The sequence below is a fragment of the Phyllobates terribilis genome, unplaced genomic scaffold (genome assembly GCF_046119375.1).
Source record: "Phyllobates terribilis strain yellow unplaced genomic scaffold, ASM4611937v1 Scaffold_9__5_contigs__length_417890890, whole genome shotgun sequence".
Lineage (NCBI taxonomy): Eukaryota > Metazoa > Chordata > Amphibia > Anura > Dendrobatidae > Phyllobates > Phyllobates terribilis.
This window is the reverse complement of record NW_027362769.1, coordinates 391,775,018-391,802,336: the sequence shown is the minus strand read 5'-3', so window position 1 is coordinate 391,802,336 and position 27,319 is coordinate 391,775,018. Positions and strand designations below refer to the sequence as shown.

Genomic DNA, 27,319 nt, shown 5'->3' with positions numbered 1-27,319 from the left:
TGGAGTCTACCTGTAGATGGTGCTGTTTCCATACTTCCTGATGTAGTCTTTATATCTTTATATCCTATAGGTGGCGCTGTTTCATTATTTCCTGAAAGACTACTTATCTTTATGCCCTTCGTGATGTAGTCTTTATATCTTTATATCCTAAAGGTGGCGCTGTTTTTATGCTTCCTGATAGAATCTATTTATTTAAATGGCCTGTAGATGGCACTGCTGATGATATATATTTACATTAATGGAATAACTTACTTGTTATCGCAGTAATCTGTTTGTGTTATGTGAACTGAGAAAAAGCACAAAAGTTTTTTTTTTTTTTAGAAACAACATAAAAGTTCAAACTTCTACAGCAGCTTTCATATTCACCATGACATATATCATACGGGGAATTATATCCCTTACCTGGTATCTTTCTACGACAGCTGATACACAGGCCTGTGATGAGAACTATGGGGAGAACAACAGCAACAAAGTACATCACACTGAATGCGTCCATCATGCCGGCCTGTATTTATAAGAAAAAGAAAAAAAAAAATTCGCTATATAACTTTGCAAAAATTTTTATGGGAATTTTACTTGTTATACTATATTTTACCACTCGGAGTGCTGTGTTTTTTTATGCATTCATTAATAACAGAGCAAAGACTACCACCTAGAGGTTAAAGAATTTATTGCAGCGGTTTATTTGTAAATTGTAAAATGTAGATTCTAAAGAGGGATCAGTAGGACCAGTCATTTCCCATCCAACCCAGATAGAGGCAACGCAAAGGTAAGTGACTAACACAGAGCAAGTAATCATTTCCAGATTAATTTCATACATGCGTTTATGCACTTTGCAGCTTGTAAACTTCATGTAATCTCTCAATACTAGTTATAATTCAGCAGAAAATGTAGTAATTTCAGTTTTGGTAAAGAGATATTTTCACAGTACCCCCTGCCTCACACTCTTCCTTAAAAAGAGAGTTCTCTGCAGAGCATCTCAAGATAAAATACTTCTAAATCTGTAATAATATTATAATACTGCTCCTATGTCCAAGAATATAACTACTATAATACTGCCCCTATGTACAAGAATATAGCTACTATAATACTGCCCCCTATGTACAAGAATATAACTACTATAATACTGCTCCTATGTACAAGAATATAGCTACTATAATACTGCCCCTATGTACAAGAATATAACTACTATAATACTGCCCCCTATGTACAAGAATATAGCTACTATAATACTGCTCCTATGTACAAGAATATAACTACTATAATACTGCTCCTATGTACAAGAATATAACTACTATAATACTGCTCCTATGTACAAGAATATAACTACTATAATACTGCTCCTATGTACAAGAATATAACTACTATAATACTGCTCCTATGTACAAGAATATAACTACTATAATACTGCCCCTATGTACAAGAATATAACTACTATAATACTGCCCCTATGTACAAGAGTATAACTATTATAATACATCTTCTATGTACAAGAATATAGCTACTATAATACTGCCCCCTATGTACAGGAAAATATAGCTACTATAATACTGCTCCTATGTACAAGAATATAACTACTATAATACTGCTCCTATGTACAAGAATATAACTACTATAATACTGCTCCCCATGTACAAGAATATAACTACTATAATGCTGCCCCCTATGTACAAGAATATAACTACTATAATACTGCTCCTATGTACAAGAATATAACTACTATAATACTGCCCCTATGTACAAGAATATAACTACTATAATACTGCCCCCTATGTACAAGAATATAACTACTATAATACTGCCCCCTATGTACAAGAATATAACTACTATAATACTGCCCCCTATGTACAAGAATATAACTACTATAATACTGCCCCTATGTACAAGAATATAACTACTATAATACTGCCCCCTATGTACAAGAATATAACTACTATAATACTGCTCCCTATGTACAAGAATATAACTACTATAATACTTATAACTACTATAATACTGCTCCTATGTACAAGAATATAACTACTATAATACTGCCCCCTATGTACAAGAATATAGCTACTATAATACTGCTCCTATGTACAAGAATATAACTACTATAATACATCTTCTATGTACAAGAATATAGCTACTATAATACTGCTCCTATGTACAAGAATATAGCTACTATAATACTGCTCCTATGTACAAGAATATAACTACTATAATACTGCTCCTATGTACAAGAATATAACTACTATAATACTGCCCCCTATGTACAAGAATATAGCTACTATAATACTGCTCCTATGTACAAGAATATAACTACTATAATACATCTTCTATGTACAAGAATATAGCTACTATAATACTGCTCCTATGTACAAGAATATAGCTACTATAATACTGCTCCTATGTACAGGAATATAGCTACTATAATACTGCTCCTATGTACAAGAATATAGCTACTATAATACTGCTCCTATGTACAAGAATATAGCTACTATAATACTGCTCCTATGTACAGGAATATAGCTACTATAATACTGCTCCTATGTACAAGAATATAACTACTATAATACATCTTCTATGTACAAGAATATAGCTACTATAATACTGCTCCTATGTACAAGAATATAGCTACTATAATACTGCTCCTATGTACAAGAATATAGCTACTATAATACTGCTCCTATGTACAGGAATATAGCTACTATAATACTGCTCCTATGTACAAGAATATAACTACTATAATACTGCCTCTATGTACAAGAATATAACTACTATAATACTGCTCCTATGTACAAGAATATAACTACTATAATACTGCCTCTATGTACAAGAATATAACTACTATAATACTGCCCCTATGTACAAGAATATAACTACTATAATACTGCTCCTATGTACAAGAATATAACTACTATAATACTGCCCCCTATGTACAAGAATATAACTACTATAATACTGCCCCTATGTACAAGAAGATAACTACTATAATACTGCCCCTATATACAAGAATATAACTACTATAATACTGTCCCTATGTACAAGAATATAACTACTATAATAGTGCCCCCTATGTACAAGAATATAACTACTACAATACTGTCCCTATGTACAAGAATATAACTACTATAATACTGCTCCTATGTACAAGAATATAACTACTATAATACTGCCCCCTATGTACAAGAATATAACTACTATAATACTGCACCCTATGTACAAGAATATAACTACTATAATACTGCCCCCTATGTACAAGAATATAACTACTATAATACTGCTCCTATGTACAAGAATATAACTACTATAATACTGCCCCCTATGTACAAGAATATAATTACTATAATACTGTCCCTATGTACAAGAATATAACTACTATAATACTGCTCCTATGTACAAGAATATAACTACTATAATACTGCCCCTATGTACAAGAATATAACTACTATAATACTGCTCCTATGTACAAGAATATAACTACTATAATACTGCCCCCTATGTACAAGAATATAACTACTATAATACTGCCCCCTATGTACAAGAATATAACTACTATAATACTGCTCCTATGTACAAGAATATAACTACTATAATACTACTCCTATGTCCAAGAATATAACTACTATAATACTGCCCCTATGTACAAGAATATAACTACTATAATACTGCCCCTATGTACAAGAATATAACTACTATAATACTGCTCCTATGTGCAAGAATATAACTACTATAATACTGCTCCTATGTACAAGAATATAACTACTAGAATACTGCCCCTATGTACAAGAATATAACTACTATAATACTGCTCCTATGTGCAAGAATATAACTACTATAATACTGCTCCTATGTACAAGAATATAACTACTATAATACTGCTCCATATGTACAGGAATATAACTACTATAATACTGCTCCTATGTACAAGAATATAACTACTATAATACTGCCCCCTATGTACAAGAATATAACTACTATAATACTGCTCCTATGTACAAGAATATAACTACTATAATACTGCCCCCTATGTACAGGAATATAACTACTATAATACTGCCCCCTATGTACAAGAATATAGCTACTATAATACTGCTCCTATGTACAAGAATATAACTACTATAATACTGCCCCTATGTATAAGAATATAACTACTATAATACTGCCCCTATGTACAATAATATAACTACTATAATACTGCTCCTATGTACAAGAATACAACTACTATAATACTGCCCCCACGTACAAGAATATAACTACTATAATACTGCCCCCTATGTACAAGAATATAACTACTATAATACTGCCCCCTATGTACAAGAATATAACTACTATAATACTGCCCCCTATGTACAAGAATATAACTACTATAATACTGCCCCCTATGTTCAAGAATATAACTACTATAATACTGCTCCTATGTACAAGAATATAGCTACTATAATACTGCTCCTATGTATAAGAATATAACTACTATAATACTGCCCCTATGTACAAGAATATAACTACTATAATACTGCTCCTATGTACAAGAATATAACTACTATAATACTGCCCCTATGTACAAGAATATAACTACTATAATATTGCCCCCTATGTACAAGAATATAACTATTATAACACTGCCCCCTATGTACAAGAATATAACTACTATAATACTGCCCCCTATGTTCAAGAATATAACTACTATAGTACTGCTCCTATGTACAAGAATATAACTACTATAATACTGCTCCTATGTACAAGAATATAACTACTATAATACTGCTCCTATGTATAAGAATATAACTACTATAATACTGCCCCTATGTACAAGAATATAACTAATATAATACTGTTCCTATGTACAAGAATATAACTACTATAATACTGACCCTATGTACAAGAATATAACTACTATAATACTGCCCCCTATGTACAAGAATATAACTACTATAATACTGCCCCCTATGTACAAGAATATAACTACTATAATACTGCCCCCTATGTACAATAATATAACTACTATAACACTGCCCCCTATGTACAAGAATATAACTACTATAACACTGCCCCCTATGTTCAAGAATATAACTACTATAATACTGCTCCTATGTACAAGAATATAACTACTATAATACTGCCCCCTATGTACAAGAATATAACTACTATAACACTGCCCCCTATGTACAAGAATATAACTACTATAATACTGCCCCCTATGTTCAAGAATATAACTACTATAATACTGCCCCTATGTACAAGAATATAACTACTATAATACTGCTCCTATGTACAAGAATATAACTACTATAATACTGCCCCCTATGTACAAGAATATAACTACTATAATACTGCCCCCTATGTACAAGAATATAACTACTATAATACTGCCCCCTATGTACAAGAATATAACTACTATAATACTGCTCCTATGTACAAGAATATAACTACTATAATACTGCCCCCTATGTTCAAGAATATAACTACTATAATACTGTCCCTATGTACAAGAATATAACTACTATAATACTGCTCCTATGTACAAGAATATAACTACTATAATACTGCCCCCTATGTACAAGAATATAACTACTATAATACTGCCCCCTATGTACAAGAATATAACTACTATAATACTGCCCCCTATGTACAAGAATATAACTACTATAATACTGCTCCTATGTACAAGAATATAACTACTATAATACTACTCCTATGTCCAAGAATATAACTACTATAATACTGCTCCTATGTACAAGAATATAACTACTATAATACTACTCCTATGTACAAGAATATAACTACTATAATACTGCCCCTATGTACAAGAATATAACTACTATAATACTGCCCCTATGTACAAGAATATAACTACTATAATACTGCTCCTATGTGCAAGAATATAACTACTATAATACTGCTCCTATGTACAAGAATATAACTACTATAATACTGCCCCTATGTACAAGAATATAACTACTATAATACTGCTCCTATGTGCAAGAATATAACTACTATAATACTGCTCCTATGTACAAGAATATAACTACTATAATACTGCTCCATATGTACAGGAATATAACTACTATAATACTGCTCCTATGTACAAGAATATAACTACTATAATACTGCCCCCTATGTACAAGAATATAACTACTATAATACTGCTCCTATGTACAAGAATATAACTACTATAGTACTGCCCCCTATGTACAGGAATATAACTACTATAATACTGCCCCCTATGTACAAGAAAATAGCTACTATAATACTGCTCCTATGTACAAGAATATAACTACTATAATACTGCCCCTATGTATAAGAATATAACTACTATAATACTGCCCCTATGTACAAGAATATAACTACTATAATACTGCTCCTATGTACAAGAATACAACTACTATAATACTGCCCCCATGTACAAGAATATAACTACTATAATACTGCCCCCTATGTACAAGAATATAACTACTATAATACTGCCCCCTATGTACAAGAATATAACTACTATAATACTGCCCCCTATGTACAAGAATATAACTACTATAATACTGCCCCCTATGTACAAGAATATAACTACTATAATACTGCCCCCTATGTACAAGAATATAACTACTATAATACTGCCCCTATGTACAAGAATACAACTACTATAATACTGCCCCCATGTACAAGAATATAACTACTATAATACTGCCCCCTATGTACAAGAATATAACTACTATAATACTGCCCCTATGTACAAGAATATAACTACTATAATACTGCCCCCTATGTACAAGAATATAACTACTATAATACTGCCCCCTATATATAAGAATATAACTACTATAATACTGCCCCCTATGTTCAAGAATATAACTACTATAATACTGCTCCTATGTACAAGAATATAGCTACTATAATACTGCTCCTATGTATAAGAATATAACTACTATAATACTGCCCCCTATGTATAAGAATATAACTACTATAATACTGCTCCTATGTACAAGAATATAACTACTATAATACTGCTCCTATGTACAGAAATATAACTACTATAATACTGCTCCCTATGTACAAGAATATAACTACTATAATACTGCCTCCTAGCTGTGAGGACGTGTGTCAGTGGTTCTCCTGATGTCTGGAGCAAGCCCGGGGAGGGGCCTCCCTGGGCGGGTAAGCTCTCCAAGCAAGGCCCAGGCTTCCAGGCCTACACTGGGAGGAAACTCCCAAGCTCTTTCTAATGTGGATGCAAATCCCAAAGCGATCTCTGAGGAGAAGAAAGCTCCGAATGGAAGTAACAGCAGCAGCAAGAGGAAAGATGAAGTTGTCAAAGTGAGTAAAGTAAAGGAAGAAGGAAAAGCCGTGGTCGTATGTAAGAAGGTGACAGTAAAGCAGTCGGCCAGCCAAGGCAAGCAGAGTGAAGTGCAATTAGGAAAGATCCAGAAGGAATCTACTGCTGGGAAGCTGAATGGAGGAAAGCAGCTTGTTGGCCAGGAGGTGAGGCAGATCCCATCACCAGCCTCAGGTGTGCAGCTCACTCCAAGCCGGCAGAGGAGGACATCTCTGGAGAGACAGACCCTCCAGGAGAACCTGCAGCAGAAGCACGTGGTGACCAGCATGGCGGGCTCTGGACGCACGAGGTCGCAGTCAGGTGGCAGCAGTAATAGTGCTGTGGAGCCTGGAGCCACGAAACCAACGGTGGTGAAAACCAAGGAGGCATCTAGGTCCAAGCAGCCAGAGAGCTCGCTGAAGGCAGGATCCCAGGAGACTCCATGTGCACCAGGGCTGCAGATTGCAGAGGACATCCCAGGACTGGTGGAGAGGTTGCGTGTGTTACAGCAGCAGAAGCAGCTAATACAGGTATCAATAGACTGTGCATATAAAGTAAAGGCTGAGGATCCCGGGGATCACACCTTGTATGACCGGAAGCTGAACTCAATGGGGGTAGAGCTGGCAAATGTGGTAAAGGACATAGACTGTGTGTTTGAGAGGATGGGGCCCCTGGCAGAGACTTACAGGAACCAGAAACCGTTTATGTTCAATCTGCCGTACTCTGCTGATTCTCAGCCAGATATTGTCCCAGGTGGGCCCCAGAAGCCGGTGCGGCCAGTGCTGCAACCCGCAAGCTTCTTGTTCCAAAAGGGACTGCACCAGGAGCCGCAACAGCCTGCGGCAGGTTCCAAGCAGGAGCATGGAGTGCTGGGTACAACGGTGGTACCACAAGTCCCAGGATGCCCAGCACAGCAGCCGGACAGTGGACATGTGTCATTAGATTCTGGTGGTGCCCAGCAGGACTCTCATGCTGGGGATAATCATACTGTATCTGTGGGGTCGGGGGCTGGAGGGAGCACAGAATCTGTGGTGGACATGGCGCAGTCTGATAATGACATTGATGTTGATGATAACAATGTGCATGATAATGTCTGTGATTTTCCTCCTTTAATTCCAAGCACACAGGGTCCCCCTGCAGCAGACCCTCACCCTGTTAGTCAGCCCAGTGTGACCCCGCAAGTTCCCCCCAGTAATGCCTGGAGCCGTGGCGCTCCGTCCTTTACCTCTGGCGCTAATTATACCGGCCAGGCGTTTAAACGGAGGAACGTCGTGCGTTTCAGGCACAGAGGTGACAAGGAGGATCTGCCCGACAGGAGGTTTGTGGTCAGGGAGCTCCTGTGCCAGCAGATGGAGTTTGCGCCAGTTAACATCTGGGCGGTAATTAATCTACCAGACAGGCAGGGCTATGATGTCAGCTTTAAGCTCATGTCTGATCTGGACAGATTCTGGGCCAATTTCCCCAAGTTCAGAGACGCTGAGGGCTGGAGTAAGTTCAGTTTTATTCCCATCTCTAAGCCAGATACGGTTACGGTTAATGTCATCTTCTGGAATGAGTCTGTTCCCCCGCAGGACATTGTGGTGTGGCTCCGGAGGCATTGCGACCTCGTCTCTGACCTCACCAGAAGCAGAGATAACGATGGCATCTGGACGGGTGGGTGGAAGGTCCTGGTGAAGCTGCGCCAGTGTAATAACATCACTGCCCACCTACCCAACTCCTTCTTTATTGGGAGGGAGAAGGGTGTATGTTTCTACCCCGGCCAGCCCAGAAAGTGCTTCAGATGTGGCAAGGCGGGTCACCTGGCGAATACCTGTACAGTGGTGAAGTGCAGCCTGTGCGGGGAAGTCGGCCATGTAGCTGCAGACTGTCAGAACATCAGGTGCAACCTCTGTGGTAAGATCGGCCACCCTCACCGGGACTGTCCAGACGCCTGGCACAACATTTGTAAGGACTTTCCTGATGAGGATTTGGTGGCGGGGGTAGAGGTTCTGGAGGAGGAGGCTTTATTGTCAGAGGTCCACCAGGGGTCCACTCAGGTACCACCAGAGCTGCCGTGCTCAGCGGGGGCACAGGGGAGCATGGAGGTCGTCTTTCAGGAGCAGCAGTCACAGGAAGGCGCTACTTCAGTATTACCATCTGTATCTGAAGGAAATAGCAATAATCTGAGTAAAAGGAAGAAAAAGGACAAGACCTCCCGTAAACCTGAGGAGGAGCATGACACTGGCCAGAGTGCCAGGAGGAAGGTCCAGAGTTCTGCAGGAGTAATGGTCGTGTCTAATAGGTTTGATGTTCTGTCTAACGGGGATTTTGAGGATGAACTTAAAAAAATAGACGCAGAGTGTGATAGGGATGTAGAGGACTGTCCCCCGCCAAAGCGGAAGCCCTTACCTGTGGGCACTCAGGTAGAGACTGGTATGGAGACTGGTGGTGGACAAGATGACTCCGACTCAAATCTATGAACCGTCAACCAGATATTGTCCGAGCCCAGATAAAATCATGAGAAATTAGGAAGAGTCAGAAAAGTGTAAAGTTATGGAAGGACGTGTAACTGTGCTGAAGTATGATGGTTTCTTTTTACAAAGTGTTTATTTTTCATTTTTCCAACCACAGGTGTGGACTCTTTATATTGACTTTATCTGTATAATCTAGAGATGTAACGAATGTATGTACAATTCAAGTGAATCTAGTTTTGTATTGCTGCAGGAATTTTGTTAATCTTTTGTATTTGTTTGGTTTTTATAATAAAAATTGCCCCCTATGTACAAGAATATAACTATTATAACACTGCCCCCTATGTAAAAGAATATAACTACTATAATACTGCCCCCTATGTTCAAGAATATAACTACTATAGTACTGCTCCTATGTACAAGAATATAACTACTATAATACTGCTCCTATGTACAAGAATATAACTACTATAATACTGCTCCTATGTATAAGAATATAACTACTATAATACTGCCCCTATGTACAAGAATATAACTACTATAATACTGTTCCTATGTACAAGAATATAACTACTATAATACTGACCCTATGTACAAGAATATAACTACTATAATACTGCCCCCTATGTACAAGAATATAACTACTATAATACTGCTCCCTATGTACAAGAATATAACTACTATAATACTGCTCCTATGTACAAGAATATAACTACTATAATACTGCTCCTATGTACAAGAATATAACTACTATAATACTGCCCCTATGTACTAGAATATAACTACTATAATACTGCCCCCTATGTACAAGAATATAACTACTATAATACTGCTCCTATGTACAAAAATATAACTACTATAATACTGCTCCTATGTACAAGAATATAACTACTATAATACTGCCCCTATGTACAAGAATATAACTACTATAATACTGCCCCTATGTACAAGAATATAACTACTATAATACTGCCCCCTATGTACAAGAATATAACTACTATAATACTGCTCCCTATGTACAAGAATATAACTACTATAATACTGCCCCTATGTATAAGAATATAACTACTATAATACTGTCCCTATGTACAAGAATATAACTACTATAATACTGCTCCTATGTACAAGAATATAACTACTATAATACTGCCCCTATGTACAAGAATATAACTACTATAATACTGCTCCTATGTACAAGAATATAACTACTATAATACTGCCCCCTATGTACAAGAATATAACTACTATAATACTGCCCCCTATGTACAAGAATATAACTACTATAATACTGCTCCTATGTACAAGAATATAACTACTATAATACTACTCCTATGTCCAAGAATATAACTACTATAATACTGCCCCTATGTACAAGAATATAACTACTATAATACTGCCCCTATGTACAAGAATATAACTACTATAATACTGCTCCTATGTCCAAGAATATAACTACTATAATACTGCCCCTATGTACAAGAATATAACTACTATAATACTGCTCCTATGTGCAAGAATATAACTACTATAATACTGCTCCTATGTGCAAGAATATAACTACTATAATACTGCTCCATATGTACAGGAATATAACTACTATAATACTGCTCCTATGTACAAGAATATAACTACTATAATACTGCCCCCTATGTACAAGAATATAACTAATAAAATACTGCTCCTATGTACAAGAATATAACTACTATAATACTGCCCCCTATGTACAGGAATATAACTACTATAATACTGCCCCCTATGTACAAGAATATAGCTACTATAATACTGCTCCTATGTACAAGAATATAACTACTATAATACTGCCCCTATGTATAAGAATATAACTACTATAATATTGCCTCTATGTACAAGAATATAAATACTATAATACTGCTCCTATGTACAAGAATATAACTACTATAATACTGCCCCCATGTACAAGAATATAACTACTATAATACTGCCCCCTATGTACAAGAATATAACTACTATAATACTGCCCCCTATGCACAAGAATATAACTACTATAATACTGCTCCTATGTCCAAGAATATAACTACTATAATACTGCCCCTATGTACAAGAATATAACTACTATAATACTGCTCCTATGTGCAAGAATATAACTACTATAATACTGCTCCTATGTGCAAGAATATAACTACTATAATACTGCTCCATATGTACAGGAATATAACTACTATAATACTGCTCCTATGTACAAGAATATAACTACTATAATACTGCCCCTATGTACAAGAATATAACTACTATAATACTGCCCCCTATGTACAAGAATATAACTACTATAATACTGCTCCCTATGTACAAGAATATAACTACTATAATACTGACCCTATGTATAAGAATATAACTACTATAATACTGTCCCTATGTACAAGAATATAACTACTATAATACTGCCCCTATGTACAAGAATATAACTACTATAATACTGCTCCTATGTCCAAGAATATAACTACTATAATACTGCCCCTATGTACAAGAATATAACTACTATAATACTGCTCCTATGTGCAAGAATATAACTACTATAATACTGCTCCTATGTGCAAGAATATAACTACTATAATACTGCTCCATATGTACAGGAATATAACTACTATAATACTGCTCCTATGTACAAGAATATAACTACTATAATACTGCCCCCTATGTACAAGAATATAACTAATAAAATACTGCTCCTATGTACAAGAATATAACTACTATAATACTGGCCCCTATGTACAGGAATATAACTACTATAATACTGCCCCCTATGTACAAGAATATAGCTACTATAATACTGCTCCTATGTACAAGAATATAACTACTATAATACTGCCCCTATGTATAAGAATATAACTACTATAATATTGCCGCTATGTACAAGAATATAAATACTATAATACTGCTCCTATGTACAAGAATATAACTACTATAATACTGCCCCCATGTACAAGAATATAACTACTATAATACTGCCCCCTATGTACAAGAATATAACTACTATAATACTGCCCCCTATGTACAAGAATATAACTACAATAATACTGCCCCCTATGTACAAGAATATAACTACTATAATACTGCCCCCTATGTACAAGAATATAACTACTATAATACTGCTCCTATGTACAAGAATATAACTACTATAGTACTGCCCCCTATGTACAGGAATATAACTACTATAATACTGCCCCCTATGTACAAGAAAATAGCTACTATAATACTGCTCCTATGTACAAGAATATAACTACTATAATACTGCCCCTATGTATAAGAATATAACTACTATAATACTGCCCCTATGTACAAGAATATAACTACTATAATACTGCTCCTATGTACAAGAATACAACTACTATAATACTGCCCCCCATGTACAAGAAAATAGCTACTATAATACTGCTCCTATGTACAAGAATATAACTACTATAATACTGCCCCTATGTATAAGAATATAACTACTATAATACTGCCCCTATGTACAAGAATATAACTACTATAATACTGCTCCTATGTACAAGAATACAACTACTATAATACTGCCCCCATGTACAAGAATATAACTACTATAATACTGCCCCCTATGTACAAGAATATAACTACTATAATACTGCCCCCTATGTACAAGAATATAACTACTATAATACTGCCCCCTATGTACAAGAAAATAGCTACTATAATACTGCTCCTATGTACAAGAATATAACTACTATAATACTGCCCCTATGTATAAGAATATAACTACTATAATACTGCCCCTATGTACAAGAATATAACTACTATAATACTGCTCCTATGTACAAGAATACAACTACTATAATACTGCCCCCATGTACAAGAATATAACTACTATAATACTGCCCCCTATGTACAAGAATATAACTACTATAATACTGCCCCCTATGTACAAGAATATAACTACTATAATACTGCCCCCTATATATAAGAATATAACTACTATAATACTGCCCCCTATGTTCAAGAATATAACTACTATAATACTGCTCCTATGTACAAGAATATAGCTACTATAATACTGCTCCTATGTATAAGAATATAACTACTATAATACTGCTCCTATGTATAAGAATATAACTACTATAATACTGCCCCCTATGTATAAGAATATAACTACTATAATACTGCTCCTATGTACAAGAATATAACTACTATAATACTGCTCCTATGTACAGGAATATAACTACTATAATACTGCTCCCTATGTACAAGAATATAACTACTATAATACTGCCCCTATGTACAAGAATATAACTACTATAATACTGCTCCTATGTACAAGAATACAACTACTATAATACTGCCCCCCATGTACAAGAAAATAGCTACTATAATACTGCTCCTATGTACAAGAATATAACTACTATAATACTGCCCCTATGTATAAGAATATAACTACTATAATACTGCCCCTATGTACAAGAATATAACTACTATAATACTGCTCCTATGTACAAGAATACAACTACTATAATACTGCCCCCATGTACAAGAATATAACTACTATAATACTGCCCCCTATGTACAAGAATATAACTACTATAATACTGCCCCCTATGTACAAGAATATAACTACTATAATACTGCCCCCTATGTACAAGAAAATAGCTACTATAATACTGCTCCTATGTACAAGAATATAACTACTATAATACTGCCCCCTATGTACAAGAATATAACTACTATAATACTGCCCCCTATGTACAAGAATATAACTACTATAATACTGCCCCCTATGTTCAAGAATATAACTACTATAATACTGCCCCCTATGTTCAAGAATATAACTACTATAATACTGCTCCTATGTACAAGAATATAGCTACTATAATACTGCTCCTATGTATAAGAATATAACTACTATAATACTGCTCCTATGTACAAGAATATAACTACTATAATACTGCCCCCTATGTATAAGAATATAACTACTATAATACTGCTCCTATGTACAAGAATATAACTACTATAATACTGCTCCTATGTACAGGAATATAACTACTATAATACTGCTCCCTATGTACAAGAATATAACTACTATAATACTGCCTCCTAGCTGTGAGGACGTGTGTCAGTGGTTCTCCTGATGTCTGGAGCAAGCCCGGGGAGGGGCCTCCCTGGGCGGGTAAGCTCTCCAAGCAAGGCCCAGGCTTCCAGGCCTACACTGGGAGGAAACTCCCAAGCTCTTTCTAATGTGGATGCAAATCCCAAAGCGATCTCTGAGGAGAAGAAAGCTCCGAATGGAAGTAACAGCAGCAGCAAGAGGAAAGATGAAGTTGTCAAAGTGAGTAAAGTAAAGGAAGAAGGAAAAGCCGTGGTCGTATGTAAGAAGGTGACAGTAAAGCAGTCGGCCAGCCAAGGCAAGCAGAGTGAAGTGCAATTAGGAAAGATCCAGAAGGAATCTACTGCTGGGAAGCTGAATGGAGGAAAGCAGCTTGTTGGCCAGGAGGTGAGGCAGATCCCATCACCAGCCTCAGGTGTGCAGCTCACTCCAAGCCGGCAGAGGAGGACATCTCTGGAGAGACAGACCCTCCAGGAGAACCTGCAGCAGAAGCACGTGGTGACCAGCATGGCGGGCTCTGGACGCACGAGGTCGCAGTCAGGTGGCAGCAGTAATAGTGCTGTGGAGCCTGGAGCCACGAAACCAACGGTGGTGAAAACCAAGGAGGCATCTAGGTCCAAGCAGCCAGAGAGCTCGCTGAAGGCAGGATCCCAGGAGACTCCATGTGCACCAGGGCTGCAGATTGCAGAGGACATCCCAGGACTGGTGGAGAGGTTGCGTGTGTTACAGCAGCAGAAGCAGCTAATACAGGTATCAATAGACTGTGCATATAAAGTAAAGGCTGAGGATCCCGGGGATCACACCTTGTATGACCGGAAGCTGAACTCAATGGGGGTAGAGCTGGCAAATGTGGTAAAGGACATAGACTGTGTGTTTGAGAGGATGGGGCCCCTGGCAGAGACTTACAGGAACCAGAAACCGTTTATGTTCAATCTGCCGTACTCTGCTGATTCTCAGCCAGATATTGTCCCAGGTGGGCCCCAGAAGCCGGTGCGGCCAGTGCTGCAACCCGCAAGCTTCTTGTTCCAAAAGGGACTGCACCAGGAGCCGCAACAGCCTGCGGCAGGTTCCAAGCAGGAGCATGGAGTGCTGGGTACAACGGTGGTACCACAAGTCCCAGGATGCCCAGCACAGCAGCCGGACAGTGGACATGTGTCATTAGATTCTGGTGGTGCCCAGCAGGACTCTCATGCTGGGGATAATCATACTGTATCTGTGGGGTCGGGGGCTGGAGGGAGCACAGAATCTGTGGTGGACATGGCGCAGTCTGATAATGACATTGATGTTGATGATAACAATGTGCATGATAATGTCTGTGATTTTCCTCCTTTAATTCCAAGCACACAGGGTCCCCCTGCAGCAGACCCTCACCCTGTTAGTCAGCCCAGTGTGACCCCGCAAGTTCCCCCCAGTAATGCCTGGAGCCGTGGCGCTCCGTCCTTTACCTCTGGCGCTAATTATACCGGCCAGGCGTTTAAACGGAGGAACGTCGTGCGTTTCAGGCACAGAGGTGACAAGGAGGATCTGCCCGACAGGAGGTTTGTGGTCAGGGAGCTCCTGTGCCAGCAGATGGAGTTTGCGCCAGTTAACATCTGGGCGGTAATTAATCTACCAGACAGGCAGGGCTATGATGTCAGCTTTAAGCTCATGTCTGATCTGGACAGATTCTGGGCCAATTTCCCCAAGTTCAGAGACGCTGAGGGCTGGAGTAAGTTCAGTTTTATTCCCATCTCTAAGCCAGATACGGTTACGGTTAATGTCATCTTCTGGAATGAGTCTGTTCCCCCGCAGGACATTGTGGTGTGGCTCCGGAGGCATTGCGACCTCGTCTCTGACCTCACCAGAAGCAGAGATAACGATGGCATCTGGACGGGTGGGTGGAAGGTCCTGGTGAAGCTGCGCCAGTGTAATAACATCACTGCCCACCTACCCAACTCCTTCTTTATTGGGAGGGAGAAGGGTGTATGTTTCTACCCCGGCCAGCCCAGAAAGTGCTTCAGATGTGGCAAGGCGGGTCACCTGGCGAATACCTGTACAGTGGTGAAGTGCAGCCTGTGCGGGGAAGTCGGCCATGTAGCTGCAGACTGTCAGAACATCAGGTGCAACCTCTGTGGTAAGATCGGCCACCCTCACCGGGACTGTCCAGACGCCTGGCACAACATTTGTAAGGACTTTCCTGATGAGGATTTGGTGGCGGGGGTAGAGGTTCTGGAGGAGGAGGCTTTATTGTCAGAGGTCCACCAGGGGTCCACTCAGGTACCACCAGAGCAGCAGTGCTCAGAGGGGGCACAGGGGAGCATGGAGGTCGTCTTTCAGGAGCAGCAGTCACAGGAAGGCGCTACTTCAGTATTACCATCTGTATCTGAAGGAAATAGCAATAATCTGAGTAAAAGGAAGAAAAAGGACAAGACCTCCCGTAAACCTGAGGAGGAGCATGACACTGGCCAGAGTGCCAGGAGGAAGGTCCAGAGTTCTGCAGGAGTAATGGTCGTGTCTAATAGGTTTGATGTTCTGTCTAACGGGGATTTTGAGGATGAACTTAAAAAAATAGACGCAGAGTGTGATAGGGATGTAGAGGACTGTCCCCCGCCAAAGCGGAAGCCCTTACCTGTGGGCACTCAGGTAGAGACTGGTATGGAGACCGGTGGTGGACAAGATGACTCCGACTCAAATCTATGAACCGTCAACCAGATATTGTCCGAGCCCAGATAAAATCATGAGAAATTAGGAAGAGTCAGAAAAGTGTAAAGTTATGGAAGGACGTGTAACTGTGCTGAAGTATGATGGTTTCTTTTTACAAAGTGTTTATTTTTCATTTTTCCAACCACAGGTGTGGACTCTTTATATTGACTTTATCTGTATAATCTAGAGATGTAACGAATGTATGTACAATTCAAGTGAATCTAGTTTTGTATTACTGCAGGAATTTTGTTAATCTTTTGTATTTGTTTGGTTTTTATAATAAAAATTGCCCCCTATGTACAAGAATATAACTATTATAACACTGCCCCCTATGTAAAAGAATATAACTACTATAATACTGCCCCCTATGTTCAAGAATATAACTACTATAGTACTGCTCCTATGTACAAGAATATAACTACTATAATACTGCTCCTATGTACAAGAATATAACTACTATAATACTGCTCCTATGTATAAGAATATAACTACTATAATACTGCCCCTATGTACAAGAATATAACTACTATAATACTGTTCCTATGTACAAGAATATAACTACTATAATACTGACCCTATGTACAAGAATATAACTACTATAATACTGCCCCCTATGTACAAGAATATAACTACTATAATACTGCTCCCTATGTACAAGAATATAACTACTATAATACTGCTCCTATGTACAAGAATATAACTACTATAATACTGCTCCTATGTACAAGAATATAACTACTATAATACTGCCCCTATGTACTAGAATATAACTACTATAATACTGCCCCCTATGTACAAGAATATAACTACTATAATACTGCTCCTATGTACAAAAATATAACTACTATAATACTGCTCCTATGTACAAGAATATAACTACTATAATACTGCCCCTATGTACAAGAATATAACTACTATAATACTGCCCCTATGTACAAGAATATAACTACTATAATACTGCCCCCTATGTACAAGAATATAACTACTATAATACTGCTCCCTATGTACAAGAATATAACTACTATAATACTGCCCCTATGTATAAGAATATAACTACTATAATACTGTCCCTATGTACAAGAATATAACTACTATAATACTGCTCCTATGTACAAGAATATAACTACTATAATACTGCCCCCTATGTACAAGAATATAACTACTATAATACTGCCCCCTATGTACAAGAATATAACTACTATAATACTGCCCCCTATGTACAAGAATATAACTACTATAATACTGCTCCTATGTACAAGAATATAACTACTATAATACTACTCCTATGTCCAAGAATATAACTACTATAATACTGCCCCTATGTACAAGAATATAACTACTATAATACTGCCCCTATGTACAAGAATATAACTACTATAATACTGCTCCTATGTCCAAGAATATAACTACTATAATACTGCCCCTATGTACAAGAATATAACTACTATAATACTGCTCCTATGTGCAAGAATATAACTACTATAATACTGCTCCTATGTGCAAGAATATAACTACTATAATACTGCTCCATATGTACAGGAATATAACTACTATAATACTGCTCCTATGTACAAGAATATAACTACTATAATACTGCCCCCTATGTACAAGAATATAACTAATAAAATACTGCTCCTATGTACAAGAATATAACTACTATAATACTGCCCCCTATGTACAGGAATATAACTACTATAATACTGCCCCCTATGTACAAGAATATAGCTACTATAATACTGCTCCTATGTACAAGAATATAACTACTATAATACTGCCCCTATGTATAAGAATATAACTACTATAATATTGCCGCTATGTACAAGAATATAAATACTATAATACTGCTCCTATGTACAAGAATATAACTACTATAATACTGCCCCCATGTACAAGAATATAACTACTATAATACTGCCCCCTATGTACAAGAATATAACTACTATAATACTGCCCCCTATGTACAAGAATATAACTACTATAATACTGCCCCCTATGTACAAGAATATAACTACTATAATACTGCCCCCTATGTACAAGAATATAACTACTATAATACTGCCCCCTATGTTCAAGAATATAACTACTATAATACTGCTCCTATGTACAAGAATATAACTACTATAATACTGCTCCTATGTATAAGAATATAACTACTATAATACTGCCCCTATGTACAAGAATATAACTACTATAATACTGTTCCTATGTACAAGAATATAACTACTATAATACTGACCCTATGTACAAGAATATAACTACTATAATACTGCTCCCTATGTACAAGAATATAACTACTATAATACTGCTCCTATGTACAAGAATATAACTACTATAATACTGCTCCTATGTACAAGAATATAACTACTATAATACTGCCCCTATGTACTAGAATATAACTACTATAATACTGCCCCCTATGTACAAGAATATAACTACTATAATACTGCTCCTATGTACAAAAATATAACTACTATAATACTGCTCCTATGTACAAGAATATAACTACTATAATACTGCCCCTATGTACAAGAATATAACTACTATAATACTGCCCCTATGTACAAGAATATAACTACTATAATACTGCCCCCTATGTACAAGAATATAACTACTATAATACTGCTCCCTATGTACAAGAATATAACTACTATAATACTGCCCCTATGTATAAGAATATAACTACTATAATACTGTCCCTATGTACAAGAATATAACTACTATAATACTGCTCCTATGTACAAGAATATAACTACTATAATACTGCTCCTATGTACAAGAATATAACTACTATAATACTGCCCCTATGTACAAGAATATAACTACTATAATACTGCTCCTATGTACAAGAATATAACTACTATAATACTGCCCCCTATGTACAAGAATATAACTACTATAATACTGCCCCCTATGTACAAGAATATAACTACTATAATACTGCCCCCTATGTACAAGAATATAACTACTATAATACTGCTCCTATGTACAAGAATACAACTACTATAATACTACTCCTATGTCCAAGAATATAACTACTATAATACTGCCCCTATGTACAAGAATATAACTACTATAATACTGCCCCTATGTACAAGAATATAACTACTATAATACTGCTCCTATGTCCAAGAATATAACTACTATAATACTGCCCCTATGTACAAGAATATAACTACTATAATACTGCTCCTATGTGCAAGAATATAACTACTATAATACTGCTCCTATGTGCAAGAATATAACTACTATAATACTGCTCCATATGTACAGGAATATAACTACTATAATACTGCTCCTATGTACAAGAATATAACTACTATAATACTGCCCCCTATGTACAAGAATATAACTAATAAAATACTGCTCCTATGTACAAGAATATAACTACTATAATACTGCCCCCTATGTACAGGAATATAACTACTATAATACTGCCCCCTATGTACAAGAATATAGCTACTATAATACTGCTCCTATGTACAAGAATATAACTACTATAATACTGCCCCTATGTATAAGAATATAACTACTATAATATTGCCGCTATGTACAAGAATATAAATACTATAATACTGCTCCTATGTACAAGAATATAACTACTATAATACTGCCCCCATGTACAAGAATATAACTACTATAATACTGCCCCCTATGTACAAGAATATAACTACTATAATACTGCCCCCTATGTACAAGAATATAACTACTATAATACTGCCCCCTATGTACAAGAATATAACTACTATAATACTGCCCCCTATGTACAAGAATATAACTACTATAATACTGCCCCCTATGTTCAAGAATATAACTACTATAATACTGCTCCTATGTACAAGAATATAACTACTATAATACTGCTCCTATGTATAAGAATATAACTACTATAATACTGCCCCTATGTACAAGAATATAACTACTATAATACTGCTCCTATGTACAAGAATATAACTACTATAATACTGCCCCCTATGTACAAGAATATAACTACTATAATACTGCCCCCTATGTACAAGAATATAACTACTATAACACTGCCCCTATGTACAAGAATATAACTACTATAATACTGCCCCCTATGTTCAAGAATATCACTACTATAGTACTGCTCCTATGTACAAGAATATCACTACTAAAATACTGCTCCTATGTACAAGAATATAACTACTATAATACTGCTCCTATGTACAAGAATATAACTACTATAATACTGCCCCTATGTACTAGAATATAACTACTATAATACTGCCCCCTATGTACAAGAATATAACTACTATAACACTGCCCCCTATGTACAAGAATATAACTACTATAATACTGCTCCTATGTACAAAAATATAACTACTATAATACTGCTCCTATGTACAAGAATATAACTACTATAATACTGCCCCTATGTACAAGAATATAACTACTATAATACTGCTCCTATGTGCAAGAATATAACTACTATAATACTGCCCCCTATGTACAAGAATATAACTACTATAATACTGCTCCTATGTACAAGAATATAACTACTATAACACTGCTCCCTATGTACAAGAATATAACTACTATAATACTGCCCCCTATGTACAAGAATATAACTACTATAATAAGGCTCCTATGTACAAGAATATAACTACTATAATACTACTCCTATGTCCAAGAATATAACTACTATAATACTGCCCCTATGTACAAGAATATAACTACTATAATACTGCCCCTATGTACAAGAATATAACTACTATAATACTGCTCCTATGTGCAAGAATATAACTACTATAATACTGCTCCTATGTACAAGAATATAACTACTATAATACTGCTCCTATGTACAAGAATATAACTACTATAATACTGCTCCTATGTATAAGAATATAACTACTATAATACTGCCCCTATGTACAAGAATATAACTACTATAATACTGCTCCTATGTACAAGAATATAACTACTATAATACTGCCCCCTATGTACAAGAATATAACTACTATAATACTGCTCCTATGTACAAGAATATAACTACTATAATACTGCTCCCTATGTACAAGAATATAACTACTATAATACTGCCCCTATGTACAAGAATATAACTACTATAATACTGCTCCTATGTACAAGAATATAACTACTATAATATTGCTCCCTATGTACAAGAATATAACTACAATAATACTGCCCCCTATGCACAAGAATATAACTACTATAATTCTGCCCCTATGTACAAGAATATAACTACTATAATACTGCCCCCTATGTACAAGAATATAACTACTATAATACTGCCCCTATGTACAAGAATATAACTAATATAAAACTGCCCCCTATGTACAAGAATATAACTACTATAATACTGCTCCTATGTACAAGAATATAACTACTATAATACTGCCCCCTATGTACAAGAATATAACTACTATAATACTGCCCCCTATGTACAAGAATATAACTACTATAATACTGCTCCTATGTACAAGAATATAACTACTATAATACTGCTCCCTATGTACAAGAATATAACTACTATAATACTGCTCCTATGTACAAGAATATAACTACTATAATACTGCTCCTATGTACAAGAATATAACTACTATAATACTGCTCCTATGTACAAGAATATAGCTATTATAATACTGCCCTCTATGTACAAGAATATAACTACTATAATACTGCCCCTATGTACAAGAATATAACTACTATAATACTGCCCCCTATGTAGAAGAATATAACTACTATAATAATGCCCCCTATGTACAAGAATATAACTACTATAATACTGCCCCCTATGTACAAGAATATAACTACTATAACACTGCCCCCTATGTACAAGAATATAACTACTATAATACTGCCCCCTATGTTCAAGAATATAACTACTATAATACTGCTCCTATGTACAAGAATATAACTACTATAATACTGCCCCTATGTACAAGAATATAACTACTATAATACTGCCCCCTATGTACAAGAATATAACTACTATAATACTGCCCCCTATGTACAAGATTGTAACTACTATAATACTGCCCCCTATGTACAAGATTGTAACTACTATAATACTGCTCCTATGTACAAGAATATAACTACTATAATACTGCCCCCTATGTACAGGAATATAACTATTATAATACTGCCCCCTATGTACAAGAATATAGCTACTATAATACTGCTCCTATGTACAAGAATATAACTACTATAATACTGCCCCTATGTATAAGAATATAACTACTATAATACTGCCACTATATACAAGAATATAACTACTATAATACTGCTCCTATGTACAAAAATATAACTACTATAATACTGCCCCTATGTACAAGAATATAACTACTATAATACTGCCCCCTATGTACAAGAATATAACTACTATAATACTGCCCCCTATGTACAAGAATATAACTACTATAACACTGCCCCCTATGTACAAGAATATAACTACTATAACACTGCCCCCTATGTACAAGAATATAACTACTATAATACTGCCCCCTATGTTCAAGAATATAACTACTATAATACTGCTCCTATGTACAAGAATATAACTACTATAATACTGCTCCTATGTACAAGAATATAACTACTATAATACTGCCCCCTATGTACAAGAATATAACTACTATAATACTGCCCCCTATGTACAAGAATATAACTACTATAACACTGCCCCCTATATACAAGAATATAACTACTATAATACTGCCCCCTATGTTCAAGAATATACCTACTATAGTACTGCTCCTATGTACAAGAATATAACTACTATAATACTGCTCCTATGTACAAGAATATAACTACTATAATACTGCCCCTATGTACAAGAATATAACTACTATAATACTGTTCCTATGTACAAGAATATAACTACTATAATACTGACCCTATGTACAAGAATATAACTACTATAATACTGCCCCCTATGTACAAGAATATAACTACTATAATACTGCCCCCTATGTACAAGATTGTAACTACTATAATACTGCCCCCTATGTACAAGATTATAACTACTATAATACTGCTCCTATGTACAAGAATATAACTACTATAATACTGCCCCCTATGTACAGGAATATAACTATTATAATACTGCCCCCTATGTACAAGAATATAGCTACTATAATACTGCTCCTATGTACAAGAATATAACTACTATAATACTGCCCCTATGTGTAAGAATATAACTACTATAATACTGCCACTATATACAAGAATATAACTACTATAATACTGCTCCTATGTACAAAAATATAACTACTATAATACTGCCCCTATGTACAAGAATATAACTACTATAATACTGCCCCCTATGTACAAGAATATAACTACTATAATACTGCCCCCTATGTACAAGAATATAACTACTATAATACTGCCCCCTATGTACAAGAATATAACTACTATAACACTGCCCCCTATGTACAAGAATATAACTACTATAATACTGCCCCCTATGTTCAAGAATATAACTACTATAATACTGCTCCTATGTACAAGAATATAACTACTATAATACTGCTCCTATGTACAAGAATATAACTACTATAATACTGCCCCCTATGTACAAGAATATAACTACTATAATACTGCCCCCTATGTACAAGAATATAACTACTATAACACTGCCCCCTATATACAAGAATATAACTACTATAATACTGCCCCCTATGTTCAAGAATATACCTACTATAGTACTGCTCCTATGTACAAGAATATAACTACTATAATACTGCTCCTATGTACAAGAATATAACTACTATAATACTGCCCCTATGTACAAGAATATAACTACTATAATACTGTTCCTATGTACAAGAATATAACTACTATAATACTGACCCTATGTACAAGAATATAACTACTATAATACTGCCCCCTATGTACAAGAATATAACTGCTATAATACTGCCCCCTATGTACAAGAATATAACTACCATAATACTGCCCCCTATGTACAAGAATATAACTACAATAACACTGCCCCCTATGTACAAGAATATAACTACTATAATACTGCCCCCTATGTTCAAGAATATAACTACTATAATACTGCTCCTATGTACAAGAATATAACTACTATAATACTGCTCCTATATACAAGAATATAACTACTATAATACTGCCCCTATGTACAAGAATATAACTACTATAATACTGCCCCCTATGTACAAGAATATAACTACTATAATACTGCCCCCTATTTACAAGAATATAACTACCATAATACTGCCCCCTATGTACAAGAATATAACTACAATAACACTGCCCCCTATGTACAAGAATATAACTACTATAATACTGCCCCCTATGTTCAAGAATATAACTACTATAATACTGCTCCTATGTACAAGAATATAACTACTATAATACTGCTCCTATGTACAAGAATATAACTACTATAATACTGCTCCTATGTACAAGAATATAACTACTATAATACTGCCCCTATGTACAAGAATATAACTACTATAATACTGCCCCCTATGTACAAGAATATAACTACTATAATACTGCTCCTATGTACAAGAATATAACTACTATAACACTGCTCCCTATGTACAAGAATATAACTACTATAACACTGCTCCCTATGTACAAGAATATAACTACTATAGTACTGCCCCCTATGTTCAAGAATATAACTACTATAATACTGCTCCTATGTGCAAGAATATAACTACTATAATACTGCTCCTATGTACAAGAATATAACTACTATAATACTGCCCCTATGTACAAGAATATAACTACTATAATACTGCCCCCTATGTACAAGAATATAACTACTATAATACTCCTCCCTATGTACAAGAATATAACTACTATAATACTGCCCCTATGTATAAGAATATAACTACTATAATACTGCCCCCTATGTACAAGAATATAACTACTATAATACTGCCCCCTATGTACAAGAATATAACTACTATAATACTGCTCCTATGTACAAGAATATAACTACTATAATACTGCTCCTATGTACAAGAATATAACTACTATAATACTGCTCCTATGTACAAGAATATAACTACTATAATACTGCTCCTATGTACAAGAATATAACTACTATAATACTGCCCCCTATGTACAAGAATATAACTACTATAATACTGCTCCTATGTACAAGAATATAACTACTATAATACTGCTCCCTATGTACAAGAATATAACTACTATAATACTGCCCCTATGTACAAGAATATAACTACTATAATACTGCTCCTATGTACAAGAATATAACTACTATAATACTGCTCCCTATGTACAAGAATATAACTACAATAATACTGCCCCCTATGCACAAGAATATAACTACTATAATACTGCCCCTATGTACAAGAATATAACTACTATAATACTGCCCCCTATGTACAAGAATATAACTACTATAAAACTGCCCCCTATGTACAAGAATATAACTACTATAATACTGCTCCTATGTACAAGAATATAACTACTATAATACTGCTCCCTATGTACAAGAATATAACTACTATAATACTGCCCCCTATGTACAAGAATATAACTACTATAATACTGCTCCTATGTACAAGAATATAACTACTATAATACTGCTCCTATGTACAAGAATATAGCTACTATAATACTGCTCCTATGTACAAGAATATAACTACTATAATACTGCTCCTATGTACAAGAATATAACTACTATAATACTGCCCCCTATGTACAAGAATATAACTACTATAATACTGCCCCCTATGTACAAGAATATAACTACTATAACACTGCCCCCTATATACAAGAATATAACTACTATAATACTGCCCCCTATGTTCAAGAATATACCTA

General features: G+C 35.7%; 1 protein-coding gene across 3 annotated transcripts in view; it reads right to left on the bottom strand.

Annotated features, from left to right (window-relative positions):
* LOC141162520 (E3 ubiquitin-protein ligase TRIM39-like) overlaps positions 1–27,319 on the bottom strand; it is a 101,216-nt gene that overhangs the window by 47,554 nt on the left and 26,343 nt on the right. For 2 of the 3 annotated variants that reach the window (XM_073648696.1, XM_073648697.1), the window contains exons 2-3: positions 403–505; positions 253–286 (exon numbers count right to left, since the gene is read on the bottom strand). In XM_073648696.1, coding sequence (XP_073504797.1) covers positions 253–286; positions 403–505 — 137 coding nt within the window. The remainder of the gene's footprint in view (positions 1–252; positions 287–402; positions 506–27,319) is intronic. The other variant, XM_073648698.1, reaches the window with a different exon arrangement.